The 21748-nt window shown below is 39.2% G+C and overlaps 1 protein-coding gene across 1 annotated transcript in view; it reads left to right on the top strand.

The window, feature by feature from the left end:
* Window positions 1-21748, top strand: part of CFAP70 (cilia and flagella associated protein 70) — an 85872-nt gene that overhangs the window by 34192 nt on the left and 29932 nt on the right. The window contains exons 14-16 of the mRNA XM_069068219.1: window positions 12740-12804; window positions 19068-19255; window positions 21483-21614. Of these exons, the coding sequence (XP_068924320.1) occupies window positions 12740-12804; window positions 19068-19255; window positions 21483-21614 (385 nt within the window). The remainder of the gene's footprint in view (window positions 1-12739; window positions 12805-19067; window positions 19256-21482; window positions 21615-21748) is intronic.

Genomic DNA, 21748 nt, shown 5'->3' with positions numbered 1-21748 from the left:
CTCAGATTCTTTCCACTAATCTAGACTGAGCACCAGGTGTGTATCTGGTCCCTTAAGCCCTGCTCCCGACTTTTCTCAGAAGTTGGACTTTTAAGCTCCCTGGCCCCACTCTCCCACATCTTAGAATCTCCAAGGACAAGACAGCCCTTCCCCCTTCACTCCTGCCCTTGATTTTGTTCCATCTTGTCTCCTTCTCTGGCCCCATCAGCTTCTCTCTTCTCTCTTTTTTCTTCAATAGCTTCGTCTTCACTGATTTCTTCCTCATTTCCTATGAACATGCTTCTGATATCCTTAAAAAACCCTTCCCTTGGTCTCGTGGATGGAACACCAGCCTTGCAGCCAGGGAAACCCGAGTTTGAGTCCTGCCTCAGATGGTTGCTGGCTTTGTGACCTTGGGCAAACCTCTGTTTCTTCTTCATCAGTAAAATGGGGGCAATAACAGTGCCTACATCACAAGTTGTTAAAGATCAGATGAGATAAGCATTTTATAAACCTTAAAGCTTTACACACTTGTCTACTCTTATCTCCTCAAGCTATCATCTTCTTTTTTCCCCATTCACTGATAATTTGTTGTTCAGTCATTTTTAAAAATTCTTTAATTTATTAATTTGTTTCCTTTTAGTTTACAGGATTCAATTCCACAATTTTGAATTTCACATTTTTGTCCCCCTCCCTTCCCTCCCCCCCCCATGGCGGCTTATAATCAAGTATAGGATCTGTAAATACTTTCACATTATACAGTGGTCAGGTTATAAGGATGGATTGTACCAGCTGGAATGAAAAATGGTAAAGAGGACATAAAATCAAATAAGAGAACGAAAAAGATCAGGTATTTTGCTTCCACCTGGATATAAATTTAGTTCTTTCTAGTTCTTTCTCTGGATGCACGTTTTTCTCTCCATCATGCGTCTTTTGGGATTGACTTATATCCCTGCATTGTTGAGAAGAGTCCAGTCTATCAAAGTTGGTCATCACACATACGTTGTGTCTGTAATTGTGTACAAATTTCTCCTGGTTCTACTCTTCTCACTCAGCATCAGTTCTTTTAAGCCTCTCCAGGTAAATATGAAGACTGCCTGCTCCCCGTTTCTTATAGCGCAATAGTATTCCATAACATGCATACACCACAACTTGTTCAGCCATTCCCCAATTGATGGGTACCCCCTTAATTTCCAATTCTTTGCCACAACAAAAAGAGCTGCTATAAACATTTTTGTACATATGGGTCTTTCTCCAATTTCTATGATCTCTTTGGGATATAACCCTAGGAGTGGTATTGCTGGATCAAAGGGTATGAAAGAATTTATAGCCCTTTGGGCATAATTCCAGATTGCTCTCCAGAAAGGCTGGATCAGTTCACAACTCCACCAACAATGCATTAGTGTTCCAGTTTGCCCACATCCTCTCCAGCATTTGTCATTATCCTGTTTTGTCATCTTAGCCAATCTGACTGGTGAGATGTGGTACCTCAGAGTTGTTTTGATTTGCATTTCTCTAATCAATAGTGAATTAGAGCATTTCTTCATGTGCTTATAGATAGCTTTAATTTCTTTCTCTGAAAACTGCCTGTTCATATCCTTTGACCATTTATCAATTGGGGAATGACTTGTATTCTTATAAATTTGACTCAATTCTCTGTATATTTTAGAGATGAGTCAGAGACATAGGTTGTAAAGATTCTTTCCCAATCTCCCACCTCCCTCTTAATCTTGGTTACATTGGCTTTATTTGTACAGGAACTTTTCAATTTCATGTAGTCAAAATTATCCATTTTACATTTTATAATGTTCTCTAATTCCTGTTTCGTCATAAAGTCATTCCCTCTCCACAAGTCTGATAGGTAAATTATTCCTTGTTTTAGCAGACTGCTTACAGTATCAACCTTTATACCTAGATCATGAACCCATTTAGACTTGATTTTGGTATATGGTGTTAGATAATGGTCTATGTCCAGTTTCTGCCATACGATATTCCAGTTTTCCCAGCAGTTTTTGTCAAATAGTGAGTTCTTATCCCAAAAACCAGGGTCTGGGGGTTTATCAAACAATACATTACTGTAGTCGTTGACTTCTGAATCTCGTGTGCCTAATCTATTCCATTGATCCACTCCTCTATTCCTCAGCCAGTACCAAGTAGTTTTGATGACTGCTGCTTTATAGTACAGATTGAAATCTGGTAAGGCTAGTCCACCTTCCCTAGCATTTCTTTTCATTAATTCCCTTGATATTCTGGACCATTTATTCTTCCAGATGAATTTTGTTACTACTTTTTCTAACTCTATAAAGTAGTTTTTTTTGGTAAATTAATTGGTATGGCACTAAATATATAATTTAATTTAGGTAAAATTGTCATTTTTATTATATTAGCTCGACCCAGCCATGAGCAATTGATATTTTTCCAATTAGTTAGGTCTGACTTTATTTGTGTGAAAAGTGTTTTGTAGTTATGATCATACAGGTCCTGGGTTTGTTTTGGCAGGTAGATTCCCAAATATTTTATAATGTCTACAGTAACTTTAAATGGGATTTCTCTTTCTACTTCTTGCTGTTGAATTTCATTGGAAATATATAGGAATGCCGAGGATTTATGTGGGTTTATTTTATATCCTGCAACTTTGCCAAATTTATTTATTGTCTCAAGCAGTTTTTTACCTGATTCTCTAGGATTCTCTAAGTATATCATCATATCATCTGTGAAGAGTGATAGCTTGGTCTCTTCTTTGCCTAACTTGATTCCTTTGATTTCTTTTTCTTCTCTAATTGCTACTGCTAACATTTCTAGTACCAGATTGAATAAGAGGGGTGATAGTGGACACCCTTGTTTCACCCCTGATCTTATGGGAAATGCTTCTGGCTTCTCCCCATTACATATAATACTTGCTGATGGCTTTAAATAGATGCTACCTATTATTTTAAGGAAGGCTCCATTTATTCCTATACTTTCTAATGTTTTTAATAGGAATGGATGTTGTATTTTGTCAAAAGCCTTTTCTGCATCTATTGAGGTGATCATGTGGTTTCTGCTAGTTTTATTGTTGATATGCTCAATTATACTGATGGTTTTCCTAATATTAAACCATCCTTGCATTTCTGGAATAAATCCTACCTGATCAAAGTGTATTATTCTTGGGATAAGTTGCTGTAGTCTTTTGGCTAGTATTTTATTTAGAATTTTTGCATCTATATTCATTAGGGAGATTGGTCTACAATTTTCTTTCTCTGTTTTATCTCTTCCTGATTTAGGTATCAGTACCATATTTGTGTCATAAAAAGAATTTGGTAGGACTCCTTCTTCACTAATTTTCCCAAATAGTTTGTAGAGTATTGGAATCAATTTTTCTTTAAATGTTTGATAGAATTCACTAGTGAATCCATCTGGCCCTGGAGATTTTTTCCTAGGGAGGTGACTGATGGCTTGTTCAATTTCTTTTTCTGAGATGGGATTATTTAAGTAATTTACTTCCTCTTCAGTTAATCTGGGCAACTTGTATGTTTCTAAATATTCATCCATTTCCCTAAGATTGTCAAATTTATGTGCATACAATTGGGAAAAATAATTCCTAATTATTGTTTTGATTTCCTCTTCATTGGAGGTATATTCACCCTTTTCATTTTTGATACTCATAATTTGGTTTTCTTCTTTCTTTTTTTTTTTATCATATTGACTAAGTGTCTATCAATTTTGTTGGTTTTTTCATAAAACCAGCTCTTGGTTTTATTTATTAGTTCAATAGTTTTCTTAATTTCGATTTTATAAATCTCTCCTTTAGTCTTCAATATTTCTAGTTTAGTATTTAAACTAGGGGATTTTGAATTTGTTCTTTTTCTAGGTTTTTTAATTGCATGCCCAATTCATTGAGCTCCCTTTTCTCTAATCACGTATGCACTCAGGGATATAAAACTTCCCCTAAGAACTGCCTTTAATGCATCCCACAGATTTTGGTATGTTGTCTCATTATTATCATTCTCTTGGATGAAATTACTGATTGTTTCTATAATTTCTTGTTTGACCCACTCATTCTTTAGGATTAAATTGTTTAATTTCCAGTTAGTTTTTAGTCTGTCTTTCCCTGGCCCTTTATTGCATATAATTTTTATTGCATCATGATCTGATAACGATGCATTTAATATTTCTGCCTTACTGCATAGAATTGTGAGGTTTTTATGCCCTAGAACATGGTCAATTTTTGAGTATGTGCCGTGAACCGCTGAGAAGAAAGTATATTCCTTTTTATCCCCATTCAGTTTTCTCCAGAGATCTATCATACCTATCCTCTCTAAAATCCTGTTCACCTCCTTAACTTCTTTCTTGTTTATTTTGAGGTTGGATTTATCAAGTTCAGATAGGGGGAGATTAAGGTCTCCCACTAGTATAGTTTTGCTATCTATTTCTTCCTCTAATTCCTTTACCTTCACCTCTAGGAATTTGGGTGCTACACCACTTGGTGCATATATGTTAAGTAGTGATATTGCTTCATTCTCAATGGTGCCTTTTAACAGGATATAGTTTCCTTCCTTATCTCTTTTAATTAGGTCAATTTTTGCATTTGCTCTATCTGAGATAAGGATTGCTACCCTTGCTTTTTTTACTTTAGCTGAGGCATGATATATTTTATTCCAACCTTTTACCTTTACCTTGTGTGTATCCCTCTGTTTCAGATGTGTTTCTTGTAAATAGCATATTGTAGGATTATGATTTCTAATCCATTCTGCTATCCATCTCCGTTTTATAGGAGGGTTCATTCCATTCACATTTACAGTTATGATTGTTATCTGTTTCTTTTCCCTCATCCTATTCCTGCCCCTGTTAATGTTCATATTTTCCCTCCCTTCTCCCTTCCCCCCCTTAATAGTTTTCCTTTTGACCACCGCCTCCCTCAGTGTTCCCTTTTCGGCCCCCCTCCCTTTTCCTCCCCTTTTCCCCTTACTACTTCCCTCCCTACAAACCACTCCCACCCCCCTTTTGTAACCCTTTCCCCCTCCTACTGCACGTAGGATATTGTTATACTTAATGAAGTATGCTATTTTTCCTTCGCATCAAGAATGACAGGAACAGATCTCATGCGAAGCTCCTCTCCCTCCCCTCTTTCCCTCTAAAATGATTCTTTTTGCGTTCCTTCTCTATAGCGTCCTATGCTTAACTGGTTGTTAATCCCTCCTTGTACCAGAACCAATGAGGGAAAAGCTCATATGCTTCCCAACACCCTCCCTTTTTTTCCTCTGCTATACAATTTTTATGCTTCTATGAGTGGCATAATTTACCCTTTTCCACTTCACCCCATCCCTTTGTAGCCCTTAACAAGATTTTTTAAAAGTCGTCATTTTGTGTATTTTATACTCATACCCTGTACTTGTCTCTTACCAGTTTGCTCTTATCAAATAGCAGGGTGTGGGTGTGTGTGTGTGTGTGTGTGTGTGTGTGTGTGTGTGTGTGTTCTCCTTGTTTACCTTTCTAAGTCACTGTTGCTTCTCGTAATTGGAGGTTGAATTTTCCAATGAGTTCTGGCTTTTTTATCAAGAAGGTCTGGAACTCTGTCATATCATTGAATGACCATCTCTTTGCCTGGAAGAATATGTTCAGTCTCGTTGGGTATGTGATCCTTGGTTGTAATCCGAGCTCTTTTGCCTTCCTGAAAATTGTATTCCACTGCCTCCGATCTTTCAGTGTAGAGGCTGACAAATCCTGTGCAATCCTCACTGTGGACCCTCGATATTTGAATTGTTTCTTTCTGGCCGCTTGAAGTATTTTCTCTTTTATCTGGTAGTTCTGGAGTTTGGCCACAACATTTCGAGGATTTTTCAGTTTGGGATCTCTTACAGCAGGTGTCCGGTAGATTCTCTCGATTTCTATTTTCCCCTCAGGTTCTAGTATTTCAGGGCAGTTTTCCTTAACTAGCTCTTGGAGAATGTTGTCCAGGCTCATTTTTTCATCATAATTTTCTGGTAGGCCTATGATTCTCAGATTATGTCTCCTGGATCTGTTTTCCAGGTCAGTTATTTTTTCTTTGAGGTATTTTACCTCTTTTTCTAATTTTTCATTTTTGTTGTTTTGCTTGGCTAATTCTTGGTTCCTCATAGAGTTATTTGTTTCTATTTGTTTAATTCTGGTTTTTAGCAAATCATTTTCCTTGGTTAATTTTTGAAGCTCCTTTTCCATATCATACACTTTTCTTTTTAGAGAGATGTTTTCCTTATAATGTTTTTCGAATTCTGCTATTTTCGTTTTGAGAGAATTATTCATTTTGTCTTCTATCTCTCTCATTTTGCTTTCAAAGTTCCTTTTGATCTCATCTAGGAGAGCCTTCTGTGCTTGGGATCCATTCCCTGTTGAAGTTTCAGCTGTGGGTGTGGAGTCTACATTGTCTCCCTCTGAGGTTGGTTCCTCCCTCTGAGGATAGTAGGACTCCAGAGTCTTTGTCTTTATAGTCTGCTTTCTAACCATTTTGAGGCAGGGTCCTAACCACACCCTTCCTCTAGGATCCCAAGCCTTTACTGTAGAGGGTTTTGCCCTGGGCAATAGTTACTATATTTTCAGGGTCAGAGGGGGGGTTTGGAGCAAGTGGGGTTCACTCTGTCATCCTCGTCTTTGGAGGTCCTGAAAAGGGCTTTTTTTAAAAAAAGTTTTCTGGGCCTATGAAATGGTAGTCCCAGGAGTGTTTGCTGTCCAGTACAGGGGCCCCTGTATTTGCTTCTTACTTTGCTCTTTCCAGTCCCAGCCCTTTGGTGATAGGCCTGGTAGTGGACCTTGTGGTTGGTGGGAGGACTTGCCCTCCGAGTTGATCAGGCCCCTTCCAGGCCTGCGTCTGCCGGCCTCGCCACACCTTCCCGGCCTATGTCCGCCGCCGCACCTTCCCGGCCTGCGTCCCGTTCAGTCATTTTTAGTTGTGTCCAACTCTTCGTGACCCGATTTGGAGTTTTCTTGGCAAAGATCCTGGAATGGTTTTTCCATTTCCTTCTGTAGCTCATCTTGCAGATGAAGAAACCGAGGCAGGCAGTGTTAAGTGACTTGCCCAGGATCACACAGCTCAGAAGTGTCTGAGATTTGAACTCAAGAAGAGTTGTCTTCAAATCCAAGGCTGGATTTGAACTCAAGAAGATGTGTCTTCCTGACTTCAGACCCAGAGCTCTATCCACTGAGCCACGTGGCTACCCATTCACTGATAAACTCCTCTTTAAAAGAGCACACATATTGCCTCTAGCCATTACCATTTCCTTCCTATCACCTCATTCCTTCTTCAACCCCTTGCAGTCTGGCTTCTGACCCTCCCACTCTACTGAAATTGCTTTCTCTTATGGTAAAAGGTGGGCTCTCAATTGACAAAACTGGTGACCTTTTTTCTTTCCTTACCTTCCTTAACCTTTCTGCAGCATTCATCACCCTTTCCCCTCTCTATTGTTTTCTCCCTGAGATTCTGTGACTCTGTTCTCTCCTATTTCTCCACCTACCCTCCTTGGGCTCCTGGGTGTGCTTCAGGGTTCCCTCCCAGGTACTCCTTTGTCTCTGCATTAAGGCTTCTTAACCTGGGGTCTGTCAGCCATGTTTCTTAGTGAATAGATGAGGCCAAAATCTAGATATTCAGCCCAGGTGTCTCCCTTGCACTTGAGTCCCTCATCTCCAACTGTCTGCCAGACATCTCTGTTTCTAGATCTCTCTGGAACCTCATAGTCATCATGTTCAAAATGGAACCCTGATCTTCTCCATCACACATGGCCCAGTTTCTTGCCATCTTCCCAGTGATTCAGCCTGGAAACCTAAGAATCATCTCCGATGTTTTCTTCTACCACATCCTCAGAGCCAGACAGTGACTCAGGTTGATCTCACTTCTACAGAGGCTCTTGAATCCATCCTCTTCTTTCATTCACCTCTGCCTGACTACTACACAAAAAACCACTTGACTTGTTTCCTTGTCTCTCCTCTCTCCAATGGTCCTTCACATAGCTGCCAAAATAATCCTGGGGCCTAGGTCTGGTCTCATCCTGCAGTGACTGCCTGTTGTCTGTGGGAGAAAAGTACAAAATTCCTTAGCCTTCTTCCCTCCGCCTTCATTTATGTTACTTCTCTTCACATCCTTGCCATTCCAGGTGCTTCCTGACGGGGTGTAATGTTAAGGGGCTTTAAGATCTTCCCCACCCATTAATAGGCCTCACTTGGCACCCATTAAGGGAAGCTTGCTTAGGGGAGACTTGCTTGTAGGAAGGTTTTCACACCTTTTGCTAATTTCTAATTAGTTACTGAGTCATGATCGTTGTGGTGCCTTCTGGCTCTGAGAAGTATATATATATATATATATATATATATATATATATATATATACTCTGAGTTTATATTTTGCTTTGGGGGCTTGCTTATGAGAAGGATCTTGTGATTCCCTGGTCAAGATTCTGAGTGGCCCTACGTTCAGAGCTCCCCAACTGCTTAGATGTAAAGGCTCTCTAAATCCAGGGATGTATGTAAAATGTATAGCAATATTGCTTTGATTCAGGCAGAGTCCTGTCTATTGGTCTTTATTTCTCTGCTTGTATTTTCTCTGAAATTCAGAGTGCTGACTTTTCTCCTGAACTGGTGAATATAATTAAAAAAGACTGTTGACCCCTTAAACAGCCATCTTTCCTAGTAAAGCAGATCTAAGAATCTGTGCTAGCAGCTATCCTGGGCATGCCAGTGTGGCTGCCACTGTGCAGGGCAGGCTTTCTCCCTCTGTGGGTCAGTGCAGACTGGCACCTAGTTCTGGAATGACCTCCATCCCATCCTGGGCTCTGCTTTCCAAAATCTGTCTTTTGATGCCATGTCCTCCACAAACCTTCTTGGGGCCTAGCCCAAAACCGTATTGTCTTTCTTGAATTTTCCCAGAGTATCACACCTGGGCTTCTCCTTTGCCATCTTGACCAGGCCATCTTTTATTACACTTCCTTGCACGTATGTTATCTTCCTCTTAGAACATGGGTTGTCCTCCTAGTTTTGAATCCATTTATCCCACACCAGGTACTACTTGTTACCTTGGCCAGGGTAGATGTTTATTCAGTATTTGTTGGATTGAAATGTATTAAGAGCAGAGAGGAGCACTAATGGAGGATTTACTGACTCAGGACTAGGTGCTTTTATGAGGAACTTTAAGATATGACTGGGGTGGGGGGGTTCAAGATGGTGGAGTAGAAACAGGACTTCCTTGGGACTCCAGCTTCCACCTCCTTCAATTCATGTAAAAGGTGACTCTGAAGAAACTTTGGAGCTACAGAACCCACAAAATGACACATAGAAACTAACCTCCCGCTGAGGACAGCCCAGCAGGCCGGCAAGAAGGGGCTAGCACAGCACTCTGGTTGCTGAGCACAGCACTCTGGTTGCTGAGTCCAGCCCTGCCCGAGCCCAAGATTCTAGCCTCAGGGCGGCCTGACCAGCCTCCAGCTGGAGGGACTTCAGATCACCAGCAGCTGTGGTGGTTTCCAGAATTATCCACCCATAGATGCCAAGGACAAAGTGAGAGTTCAGTGCTGTGTGAACTTTGGGACCTGGGAATTCAGAGTGCAATCTGGCCTTTGCCCCCAGGGGGAGAAGCAGCTGAGGCCATCTAGAGGCTGCTTCAGAGCTCCTGGCCTGCAGATTGCAGGGGGACCAAGTGACCAGTCTGAGGGATAATCGCTCTTGCTTTTTAACCTGCTTGGATCGGGATTGCAGTCTAGGGTGGAAGTCCTGGGGTGCATGACCAGTTTGCCAAAGCGTGGGGAGGCTTCAGAAAAGGCACCCAACTAATAGCTCCAGCAGTTGAGAAAAACCCAGCTATTGGGACAAAGCTTCCCACTCTGGTGGCAGAGTTCTACTGTGGCAAAAAGCTCAAAAGTCAAGTAATTGAGTGGCATCATGAGCAAACGAGGGAAGCAAGGAAAGCACAGTAATCCGACTTTTTTGGGGACAAAAAGGATCAAAGCATGGAAAAGGAGAAAGACAGTGAAGTCAGAACGCCTGCACCAAAAGCTTCCAAGAAAAATATGAGCTGGTTAGAGGCCATAGAGAACCTTAAAAAGGATTTTGAAAATCAAATAAGAGAAGTGGAGGAAAAATTGGGAAGAGAAATGAGAACAATGCAAGAAAATTATGAAATGAGAGTTAACAACCTGACTGAAGAAAATAACACTTTAAAAAATAGACTAACTCAGATGGCAAAAGAGGCTCAAAAAAGCAATGAGGAGAAGAATGCCTTAAAAAGCTGAATTTGCCAGATGGAAAAAGAATCTCAAAAGCTCAATGAAGAGAATCATTCCTTCAGAATAAGACTGAAGTAAATGGAAGCTAGTGACTTTATGAGGAATCAAGATACAATTAAACAGATCCAAACAAATGAAAAAATAGAAGGCAATGTGAAATATCTCATTGGGAAAACCACTGACCTGGAAAATAGATCCAGGAGGGAGAATTTAAAAATCATTGGACTACCTGAAAGCCATGATCAAAAAAAGAACCTAGAAATCATCCTTCAGGAAATTCTCAAGGAAAATTGCCCTGATGTTTTAGAACCAGAGGGCAAAATAGAGGTTGAAGGAGTCCACTGATCACCTCCTGAAAAAGATCCCAAAAAGAAAACTCCTAGGAATATTATAGCCAGGTTCTGGAGTTCCCAGATCAAGGAGAAAATATTACAAGCAGCCAGGAAGAAACAATTTGAATATTGTGGAAACACAATCAGGATAACTCAGGACCTGGCAGCTTCTACATTGAGGGATCAAAGGGCTTGGAATATCATATTCCGGAGGTCAAAGGATCTGGGATTAAAACCAAGAATCACCTACCCAGCAAAACTGAGTATCATGTTCCAGGGGAAAATATGGTCATTCAGTGGAATAGAGGACTTTCAAGCATTTTGGATGAAAAAACCAGAGTTGAATAGAAAATTTGACATTCAGATACAAGAAGCATGATAAAATAAACAGGGAAAAATCATAAGGAACTTATCAAAGTTGAACTACTTATATTCCTACATGGAAAAATGATAATTGTAACTTATGAAACTTTTCTCAGTATAAGAATAGTTGAAGGGAATAGAAATGTATATATATGTGTGTATGTATATATATGTGTGTATGTATATGTGTGTATATGTATACATACATATATGTCTATATAGAAGGGTACATGAGCGCATGAATACATATGTGAATGTGTGTATTTATGTTTACAGGTATACATAGACAGATGGCACAGGACCTATTGAATAGGAAGGGATGATACTTAAAAGGTGAAATTAAGAGGTGAGAGAGGAATATAATGAGAGGAGATGGGGAGAGACAGAATGGGTAAATTATTTCATATAGAAGAGGCAAGGGAAAACTGTTACAATGGAGGGGAAGAACAGGAAGGCAAAAGGGAATGGGTCAACCTTATTCTCATTGAATTTGGCTTAGGGAGGGAATGACATACACACTACACAGGGTATCTCACCTTACGGGAGAGTAGGGGGAAAGGGAAGAGAAGGGGTATAATGGAAGGGAGGGCAGGCTGGGGGGAGGGAAGTTGGAAGTACCCATTTTTGAAATGGGACAGGATCAAAGTAGAGAATAGAACAAGTGGGGGGTGGAATAGGATGGAGGGAAATATAGTCAGTCTTTCACAATATATCCACTATGGAAATGTTTTGCATAGCTATACATGTACAACCTATATTGAATTGCTTATCTTCTTAGTGAGGGTGGGTGATAAGGGAGGAAGGGAAAGAATCTGGAATCCAAAGTTTTAAAATCAAATGTTTAAATATATATATATTATTATTATTATTATTAATTATTATTATTTTACATGTAGCTGGGAAATGAGATATACAGGCACTGGGGCATAGAGATCTACCATGCCCTACTGGAAAGTTGAAGTGGGAGTGGAGGAAGATATGGGAGAAAGCAGATTGGAGGAGGGGATATTCAGTGGGAACGCTTTTTTGGGCTGGTGGATAGGGAAAATTGGGGACAAAATTTGTAACTCAAAATCTTGTGGAAATGAATGATGTAAACTAAAAAATAAAAAAAGAGAGAAAAAAGATGTGACTGTGGTTTGGACTTGTCATCAGAATTTATGATACCTGATAGAGGGAGCATTATCAATACCATGTTCTATATACAAAGGGAAAAAGATTCTCCTGCCGTGTTATCCTCCCAAATGTTCAGGAGTAATTTATCAATCCAAATATCACCCTAAAGGGAGCTAGATGGAAGAGCAGCTAATGTGCCAGACCTGGAGTTAGAAAGACCCTGAGTGCGAATGTTTCCTCAGATACTTCTTAGACGTGTGACCTTGGGCAAGTCAGTAAATCAATCAGCCTCAGTTTCTTCATCTGTAAAATTAGAATATTAATAATGAAAATGAAATATTGTTAAAGTGCTCTGCAAACCTTACAATGCTTTATGAGTGCTAGCAATCAGTATTGTTAATGTTGTTATTATTCTTCCAGAGAACCATTTTGCTTTCACTTGAAACTATGAGTTCCCTAGCACAACAGCAACAACAACAAAAAAGTACAGGAAAATATCTGGGAGAATGCCAGACAAACCCATTAAATTGCTTTCCCTGCCTGGCTTAAAATAATACCTTACTTAGAGACATTCCGTGTGGGCCCATACTTGTTAGTATCTGAGTAAGAATGGAAACCATCTTTCCCATTGGGGTAGGAAGAATAGGACCATACAGGAATTCTGTGTGACAAACCTCGAGGATTTCATTATAGAGAGAATATGGCTCTCTTTTCCTCTCCTATTAGGGTCAAGGAAATGATTCCTCCACGACCTGCCCTAATCCGCCGAACAGGAGGAGCTCAGAAGGCAAGTACAAGAAATAAAACGAGACCACTACTGCAGTTATCCCTTTCACATTGGGGTGGGGTAGGGGTGGGGACTAGGGATCCAAAAAGATCTCAACAAACTAAAACCATTCAGTTGATTTCAACCCAAATACTGGGCACAAAGCATTTGCTAGACCTTGAAAATATAAAGACAAATAAGAAACATTTTATTACAGGTATATTTCATGTACATATATAAGCAAGTACAAATAAACACATTTGAAAAAGAAGAGAGCATTAACATCTAAGGACAAGTGGGCAGTCTTGACAGTGAAGGTACCGTGTTTCCCCGATAATAAGACCTATCCCGAAAATAAGCCCTCCCCTTACTGTGTAAGATTCCTCTAAAATAAGCCCTCCCCCGAAAATAAGCCCTATTGAGATTGATACTGTAGTGAAGGTGATCCCCTGCGCTACACACTATATTATGGTACCCTCTGTATACACCGTCCCCCCCCCTCCATGAAACGCACGCCGCGCTCTGAGCTGCATCCAATCAGAGCTGCAGCAGTGAGCGCGTCATCCTGTTCTTCCCCAGTGATTTGCTTATTGAATAAAGGTACATTTTTTTTGTTCACATTTACCTGTTTATTAAAATTGCTGTCAATGTTCATTAAAATAAGCCCTCCCCTGAAAATAAGCCCTCTGGTGTTTTTCTGTCCAAAAAAAAAATTAATAAGACAGTGTCTTATTATCGGGGAAAAACAGTAGTATGTGAGCTTGAATGAAGCTAAGGATTGAGGTGTCATTTGGGAGGGATCATTGTATTACAGGCATGGAGGGATGTATTGTGCAAATACACAGGATTGGTATATGGAGTGTCAAGTCTGAGAAACACTAGCAGTCTAGTTCAGCTGCAATGTAGAATGTACAAAGGGAACATACGGTGTATTAAGGAACATGAATCTAGAAAGCTAGATTAGAGCCAAATGGTAGCAAGGCCTTGAATATTAAGTATAAGAATAGTTATTTTGTCCCAGAGGCAATAGTGGGTCATTGAAGGTTTTCAAACTGGGAAGTGATGTGGCTGTCATGAAACTTTATTTTGGAAACTTTATGGAAACTGTATTGGAGAAGGATCAATCTAATAAAGTTAATTTTCTTTTATTTTTAATAATATTTTTTTTATCAATGAAAGTCCTCTAGTTCACACATCTCTCCTCTCAATCCCATTGAGAAATTAAAAAAAAAAGTTTTAAAACCTCTGTTACAAACATGTATAGTCAAGCAAAACAAATGGCCACATTGACCATGTCCAAAAAAGAAATCTCAGTCTGCATTGAGTTCATCATCTCTCTATCCAGAGGTAGGGAGCATATTTCATCATGAGTCCTCTAGATTTATGGTTGATCATTGCATTTATAAGAGTTCCTAAGTTTAAAGTTAACTTCACAATTTTGCTATTGTTGTACAAATTATTCTCCTGGTTCTATCTTTTTCACTCCATTTATACAAGTCTTCCCAGGTTTCTCTGAAAACATTTCTTATAGCACAGTATTCTTTCATATTCATATAACACAAATTGTTCAGCCACTTCTAATTTATAGGTACCCCCCTTAATTTACAGTTCTCTGTTATTTCATAAAGAGCTGCTATACATATTTTTTGAAGTTATAAGGCCTTTTCCTCTTTCTTTAAACTCTTTTTCCTCCCACATTTCAATTTATTTATTTTAGTTTTCAACATTCACTTCTGCAAGATTTTGAGTTCTAGATTTTCTCCCTATATTTCCCCTCCTCTTACCCCATGAAAGTAATTAGAATTGATTACCGTTTCCTCCAATCTGCCTTCCCTTCTATCCCCTTCTTCTTCTAGTTTCCTGTAGGGTAAACTAGATTTCTGTACTCCATTGCCTGTGTATTTCTCTGCTGCATGTAAAACAATTTTTAACATTCATTTTTTAAAACTTTGAGCTCCAAATTCTCACCTTTCTCCCTCCTCACCCACCATCATTGAGAGGGCAAGCAATTTCATATAGTTTATACATGTGTAGTCATGCAAACTACTTCAAATGTTTACTTCTGATTACCCTCTCCCCCAATCTGCCCTCCCTTCTATTACCCCTCCTTATCTCCTTCCCCCCTACTTTCCTGTAAGGTAAGATAGATTTCCATACCCAGTTGAGTGTGTCTGTTATTCCCTCCTTAAGCCAAATCTGATGAGAGTAAGGTGCACTCATTTCCTCTCACCTACCCCCTTTCCCCCTCCACTGTAAAAGCTTTTTCTTGCCTCTTTTATGTTAAATAATTTACCCCATTCTACCTCTCCTTTTCTCCTTCTCTCTGTACATCCCTCTCTCACCCCTTAATTTTATTTTTTAGATATCATCCCTTCATATTCAGTTTACCCTGTGGGATCTCTGTCTATGTATATTTCCTCCAACTGCCCTAATAATGAGAAAGGTCTCATGAGTTACAAGTATCATCTTTCCATGTAGGAATATAAACAGTTCAGCTTTTAAAAGTCCATTATGATTTTTTTTCTGGTTTACCTTTTCACACTTCTCTTGAGTCTTGTATTTGAAAGTCAATTTTTCTATTTAGCTCTGGCTACTCAAGAATGCATTAAATTCCTTTCCATAATTGAATGTCAGTTTCCCCCCTCATTGATTACATGCAGTTTTGCTGGGTACATGATTCTTAGTTTTAATCCTAGCTTCTTTGCCCTCTAGAATATCAGATTCCAAGCCCTCCAATCCTTTCATGTAGAAGCTGCTAAATCTTGTGTTATCCAGATTATCTTTCTACAGTACTTGAATTGTTTCTTTCTGTCTGCTTGCAATATTTTCTCCTTGACCTGGGAACTCTGGAATTTGGCTATAATATTCCTAGGAGTTTTCCTTTTGGTATCTCTTTCAGGAGGTGATTGGTAGATTTCTTTTTTACTGTCTGGTTCTAGAATATCAGGGCAGTTTTCCTTGATAATTTCTTGAAAGATGATGTCTAGGCTCTTTTTTTTAAAGCAGTGGGGTTAAGTAACTTGCTCAAGGTTACACAGCCAGTTATTTTGTGTGGGTGTTAAGTATCTGAGCCTGGAACTGATCCCAGGTCTCCCGACTCTGGGTCCCCGCTCTTACTCACTGCGCCCCCTGGCTGCCCCCCTAGGTTCTTTTTTTGATCATGGCTTTCAAGGAGCCCAGTAATTTTAAAATTATCTCTCCTGGTTCTATTTTCCAGGTCAGTGATTTTTCCAATGAGATATTTCATATTGTCTTCTATTTTTTCATTCTTTTGGTTCTGTTTTATAATGTCTTGATTTCTCATAAAGTCATTAGCTTCCATTTGCTCCATTCTAATTTTAAGGGAATTATTTTCTTCAGTGAGCTTTTGGACCTCCTTTTTCATTTAACCAATTCTGATTTTTAAGGTATTCTTCTTCTTATTGGCTTTTTGGACCTCTTTTGCCATTTGGGTTAGTCTATTTTTTAAGGTGTTATTTTCTTCAGTATTTTTTTGGGCCTTCTTTAGCAAGCTTTTGATTCGTTTTTCATTATTTTCTTGCATCACTCTTTTTTCTCTTCCCAATTTTTCCTCTACTTCTCTTGATTTTCAAAATCCTTTTTGAACTCTTACATGGCCTGAGATCAATTCATACTTTTCTTGGAGGCTTTTGATATAGGAGCTTTAACTTTGTTGTGTTTTTCTGGTTGTATGTTTTGATCTTCCTTGTCACCAAAATAAGATTCTATAGTCTGTGTTTTCCCCAATTGTTTGCTCATTTTCCCAACCAATTACTTGATTTTAATTTTTTGTTAAGGTAGGGCTCTGATTCCAGTGTAGAGGGCGTACTATCCCAAGCTTCAGGGGTTTCATGCAGCTGTTTTCAGAGATACTTCTAGGGACCTGTAAGTTTTCAGTTCTTCCAAGGTGATATGATCTAAGGAGAGGTGTTTACTCCTCTCCTGGCCTGTGCTCTGATCAGTGAGTGACCACGAACACTTTTTTTTTGCCCTGGAACTGTGAGGAGGGTTCTCTCTCCATTGCTGCTACAAGTTCTGTTATGCCAGTGTTTCTCCTCGCTCCAGAACCGCCATCCAGATCCAAGTATGGGCAAAGCAACAGAATCCTTCCTTGGTGCTAGCAAAGAGATCCCTGTAATCTTCTTCTGATCAGTTGTTTGGATCCCCTTACTGTCTGTGGACTGAGAGCTCTGGAAGCAGCTGTGGCCACAGCCACTACCCTGGGGCTGCACTGGGGCCAGAGCTGGTCTGTGCTCCTCTCTCACCCAGGTCCAGAAGACCTTTTCCACTGACCTTCTAAGCTGTCTTTGGTGTTTGTGAGTTGAGAAGTCTGGAAACCTCAGCTGCCAGTGATTCAGTTCCCTGAAGCCTGCTCCTTAGGGTTTATTGGGGCCTAGTCTGTGTTGGCATGACCCACACTGGGCTGTGGTCCTCTCCTAGCCCAGCACAACAGACCTTTTCAGTTGACCATCCAGGTTGTCTTGGGCTGGAAATTTGTTTTACTCTGTCTTTTTGTGGGTTCTGCTGCTCTAGAATTTGTTTAGAGTCATTTTTACAGGTATTTAGAGAGGTTTGGGGGAGATCTCAAGCAAGTCCCTGCTTTTACTCCACCATCGTGGCTCTGCCCCCCTTTCTTTGACCTCTTTGGAGTATAGACCTAGTAATAGTATTGCTGGGTCAAAGGGTATGGACAGTTTAATATTTTTGGGGGGCATAGTTCCAAATTGCTTTCTAGAATGGCTGGACCAGATCATAAATATATATGGTCATACAAAATGAATTCTCACATTAGCCATGTCAGGAAGAAAGGAAGGAAGAAAAGAGAAGAAAGAAGAAAATATGCTTCAGGCTACACTCTGAGTCCATCAGCTCTCTCTCTAGAGGTGGGTAGTATGTTTTATTTGACGATCCTTTGGAATTCCTTTGTAATTGTGGTTGGTTATTGTATTGATCAGGTATGAAGTCTTTCAAAGTTGATTATTTTTTCAATATCTATTATCTTATAATCTGCTCTCTCATTTATGTTCACTTCACTTTGTATCAGTTCATGCAGTTCTTCTCAGATTTTTCTGAAATTATCTCCAGTATCATTTCTTACAGCACAAAAATATTCCATCACAATTATATACCATAACTTGTTCAATTATTTCCCAATTGATGGGCATCTCCTCAGTTTCTAATTCTTTGCTACTATAAAAAGAGCTGCTATAGATACTTTTTTACATATGGGTCCTTTTCCTGTTCCTTTCTTCTCTTTGGGGTATAGACTTAGAAGTAGTATTGCTGGGTCAAAGAGTATGCGTTGTTAAGGATAGCGTTTTGGGCATGGTTCCAAATTGCTTTACAGAATATTTGGACTAGTTCAAAATTCCACTAATAGTGCATCAGTGTACCTGTTCTTCTGTAGCCCCTGCAGCATTTGTAATTTTTTTATTTTGAATTTTGTTGGCATTTGTCATTTTTTTTGTTAACTTTGTTAATTTGATGAGTGTGAGGTGGTTCTACAGAATTGTTTTCATTTGTATTTCTCTATTTGTGATTTAGAGCATTTTTTAATATGGCTATTGATAACTTTGGTTTCTTCCTCTGAAAATTTCCTATTCATATCTTTTGACCATTTTATCAATTGAGGAATGGCTCTTATTTTTGTATATTTGACTCAGGTTCATATATATCTTAGAAAGTGGGCCTTCACCAGGGAGATCTGTTGCCAAGGGTTTTCCAAGATGAAATTTAATAGGAGAAAATGTAAAGTCCTAGAGTTGGGCTTAGAAACTCAGTTTTCCTATATACAGGAAATGGGAGATACAGTTCTATTATAGTTTTTATGAAAAGGACCTGAGGATTTTAGTTATCAAGAAGGCCTTTGGTAGAAATTCCAATAAATATGTTATAGCACGGAAAGAAAGATAGAAAGAAAGGAAGGAAGGATCATCTTTGGTCATATTAATGCATATTGTCCAAAATGAGAGAAACGATAGTTTTGCTGTAATATTGTGATTAATTTGCTACATTTTTGTCAAGATATTGATTGACAAGATGGAATTCACTCAAATTGCTTAATATAAGGAAAAAAATTCCTAAAAATTAAAACTATCTTAAAAATTTAAATGGGCTGATTTTGGAGCTTTTTTCTATGTACTAGAGACTTTTAAATGGATGCTGTTTAACTGCTTGCCAAAGTAGTTGAAAAGGGCATATTTGAGTTGAATTAGAAGAGCTTTCTGGTCCTTTCTGTCTCTGAGGTGCTATGGTTCTATGATTCTGATTTCTCATTTGACTAGGCAGTGGATGACTACCACACTCAGATCCAGAACATTGCCACCGCCATCTTAGAAGAGTACCATAAGATGTTTGGTAAAGAGCTGACTACAGGAAAAGATCTAGATAACCAAACCTTGCAGGATCACAAGTGCCAGCTCAATTATGAGCTCAATTGCTCTGGAAAATATTTTGCTTTCAAAGAACAACTAAAGGTAAAACATTCATTAAAAAATAAAACCTGTTGAGAGCTTACTGTGTGCATCCTAGAAGAGTGTTTTTCCTGTTCTAATTAACATGCCACCCTCTTGACCTTTTCTTTTTCCAAAGACTTTCTTACTCCCAGGAGAACTGCATGCATGTACAACATCCCAGAATTAAATAGTATTCATTTGTATTATGAATAGCCAAAAATTAATGCTTCACTTTTGCTCTTAGGACAGAGCATCCACTGGTCCATCTTAAGTCAGGAAACTCATTGTTGGATCGGACAGCAGAAGCCCTTACAGTTTTACTGATTTCATTGCCTAATTTGCTCTACCCCAGGCTGAGTAACTTCCTCCTATTTCCCATGTAAATTTTACCCCATTTTAACAACTTGTAAACTAAGGATAGTCCTCCAGATCTGAGGGAGTTGTCACTGAAAATCTCATAGAAACTGAGAGATTGCAATCAGAACAGAGAGAAAGCTCTTCTCCATTGCTGGCCTCAGCCACAGTCTTGGGCATGATTATAAGAACAGCTGCCTAGGTTATATATCACTCTAACTTTCCCAAGCAGTTCTATATAATTTGATTACACCAACCCTGAGAGATAGATGAGTATCATGATCCCCATTTGACAGGTGGGAGCAGTTCAGCAGAAGAAAGAAAATGTTAGCTAGTTAGTGTCAAAGCTGGGGCTAGAACCCCCTCTCCTGCCTACCAGATCAGAACTCTTCCTCCTGGACCAATTTGGCCCTATCCAACTAGATGTGTATATCACCATGTTTATAGAAGTTTAAAATTGAAGGTAAGGATGAATAGGCAGGCCACTCAAACATAATCCTGATTTCCCAATGTGCACTGATAAAAACAAAATATTTATATTGTTCAATATAGGCTTTCCGTGGAGCTTTCTACTAGGTTGATTTAGTTCAACTCATTAAAGATTTAATGAATTGGTGTTTTTTTTTTGTTTTTTGTTTGCTTTTATAACATTGTAATAAGTTTCTTGGGGAATAGAGAAAGTAGAGGAAGTGATTCATAGGGAGTTTCTAATCTAATTTAGTTACAAAGAGAGTACTGATTTTCCCCAGTCTTTAGTATAATTGAATGTCTAAACACTAGGACCTTGGTGTCTCTTCATGCCAACCCTGCTGAAAAGAAATAATAGCCTCTCTGGCCTCAGGTAAGTTATTTGGTGACAAAGTATCATGCATACGGCTTTCTCAATTTATTCCTACTGTGTAGCTTCATACAAGAAAGACTATTCTTCATTTCTCTGTAGTCTGTGTTAATTTCTGCAGAGGAATAAGTTCTCTTTGGGGAATGTGGTTGCACTGAACAAATCTTCAATAGTCAGTATTGTAAAGAGAGGTTTTATTAAACTGTGACTAAGCTCTTTAGGTCAGATTCCGGTTTATTTTCCCGACTGTTAATTGGCAAAGAGGAAAGCAATAATATATCAAAAGGTGAAGAGACTGGGAAAAAAATCAATAATATATGGTAGGAAATCACCTGGGAGAGCTGACTGGGCATAAGTATTTATACTTTGTCATATTAAGCCAATCAGAGGAAAAGGTGTGTTGGAGAAGGAGCTGCTGGGGACAGTTTTACAGTGGCAGAAAATATGCTGAACTAATGCAGTAATTCTGTGGCCTCACTGCTCTTCTCACAATAAATATATGGAAGGCCCCCATCTCACTTAAAATCCTATTCCCATTCCTCATCTTGACATGGATTGTCTCTGGGGTCTTGAAGGCTTTGTCACCAGAGCATCAACTTTACCATGTTCTACAAAACCTAAAAAGCTTGGTAACTCAGTGAATCAAATTCAGCCTCAGACACTTGACATGTTTACTAGTTGTGTGACCTTGGGCAAGTCACTTAACCCCAATTGCCTTGCCTTCCCCCCTCCAAAAACAAACCAAAAAAAAATAATAGAAAGCCTTCAAATATATGTCCCATGAAAAATTATCTCTCTACTGTTGGAGGATCAGCCTAGCAAAGTTCAGAGGGTCTTGTCCCCAGATTGGCTATAAGGTAATGATTTTTTTGACCATAGCAATTTCTAAAGACCACCTAATAAGTAGATGGTAATACAGACTAAGGGAAAAATCATTTCGCCTCTGAATAGTCAGCAAGAAGGTGTTTGGTTCAAGGTCTGGACAGAAAATGGAGACCAGGCTTATACCTGGTACGCAGGGAAGTGTTGTCAGCTGGACATTCTGTGTTCCTGCAGCATGCAGTGGTGAAGATTGTGAGAGAGAAGTACCTGAAGACAACTGCATTTGAAAATCAGGAGGAGCTGCAGGCATTTATCAGTGAGCTATATGTATTCTTGGTGGATCAGATGCATGTCACCTTGAATCAGGTACTTAACCAAGTTTTCCCTAAGCTTACCCACATAGGGTAATGGCATCAACCTTACCTTCCTCTACCGCAGTGCTGCCACAGTCAAATGGAATATGCAGGCTGCATATTGGCTTTGGGAACCACATTGTATTT

Source organism: Petaurus breviceps, unplaced genomic scaffold (genome assembly GCF_028583685.1).
Source record: "Petaurus breviceps papuanus isolate PSGF00001 unplaced genomic scaffold, PetGlider_PUasm1.0 90762, whole genome shotgun sequence".
In the NCBI taxonomy this organism is placed as follows: Eukaryota; Metazoa; Chordata; class Mammalia; order Diprotodontia; family Petauridae; genus Petaurus; species Petaurus breviceps.
The sequence above is the reverse complement of the archived record's forward strand: the minus strand, read 5'-3'. Positions and strand labels throughout refer to the sequence as shown.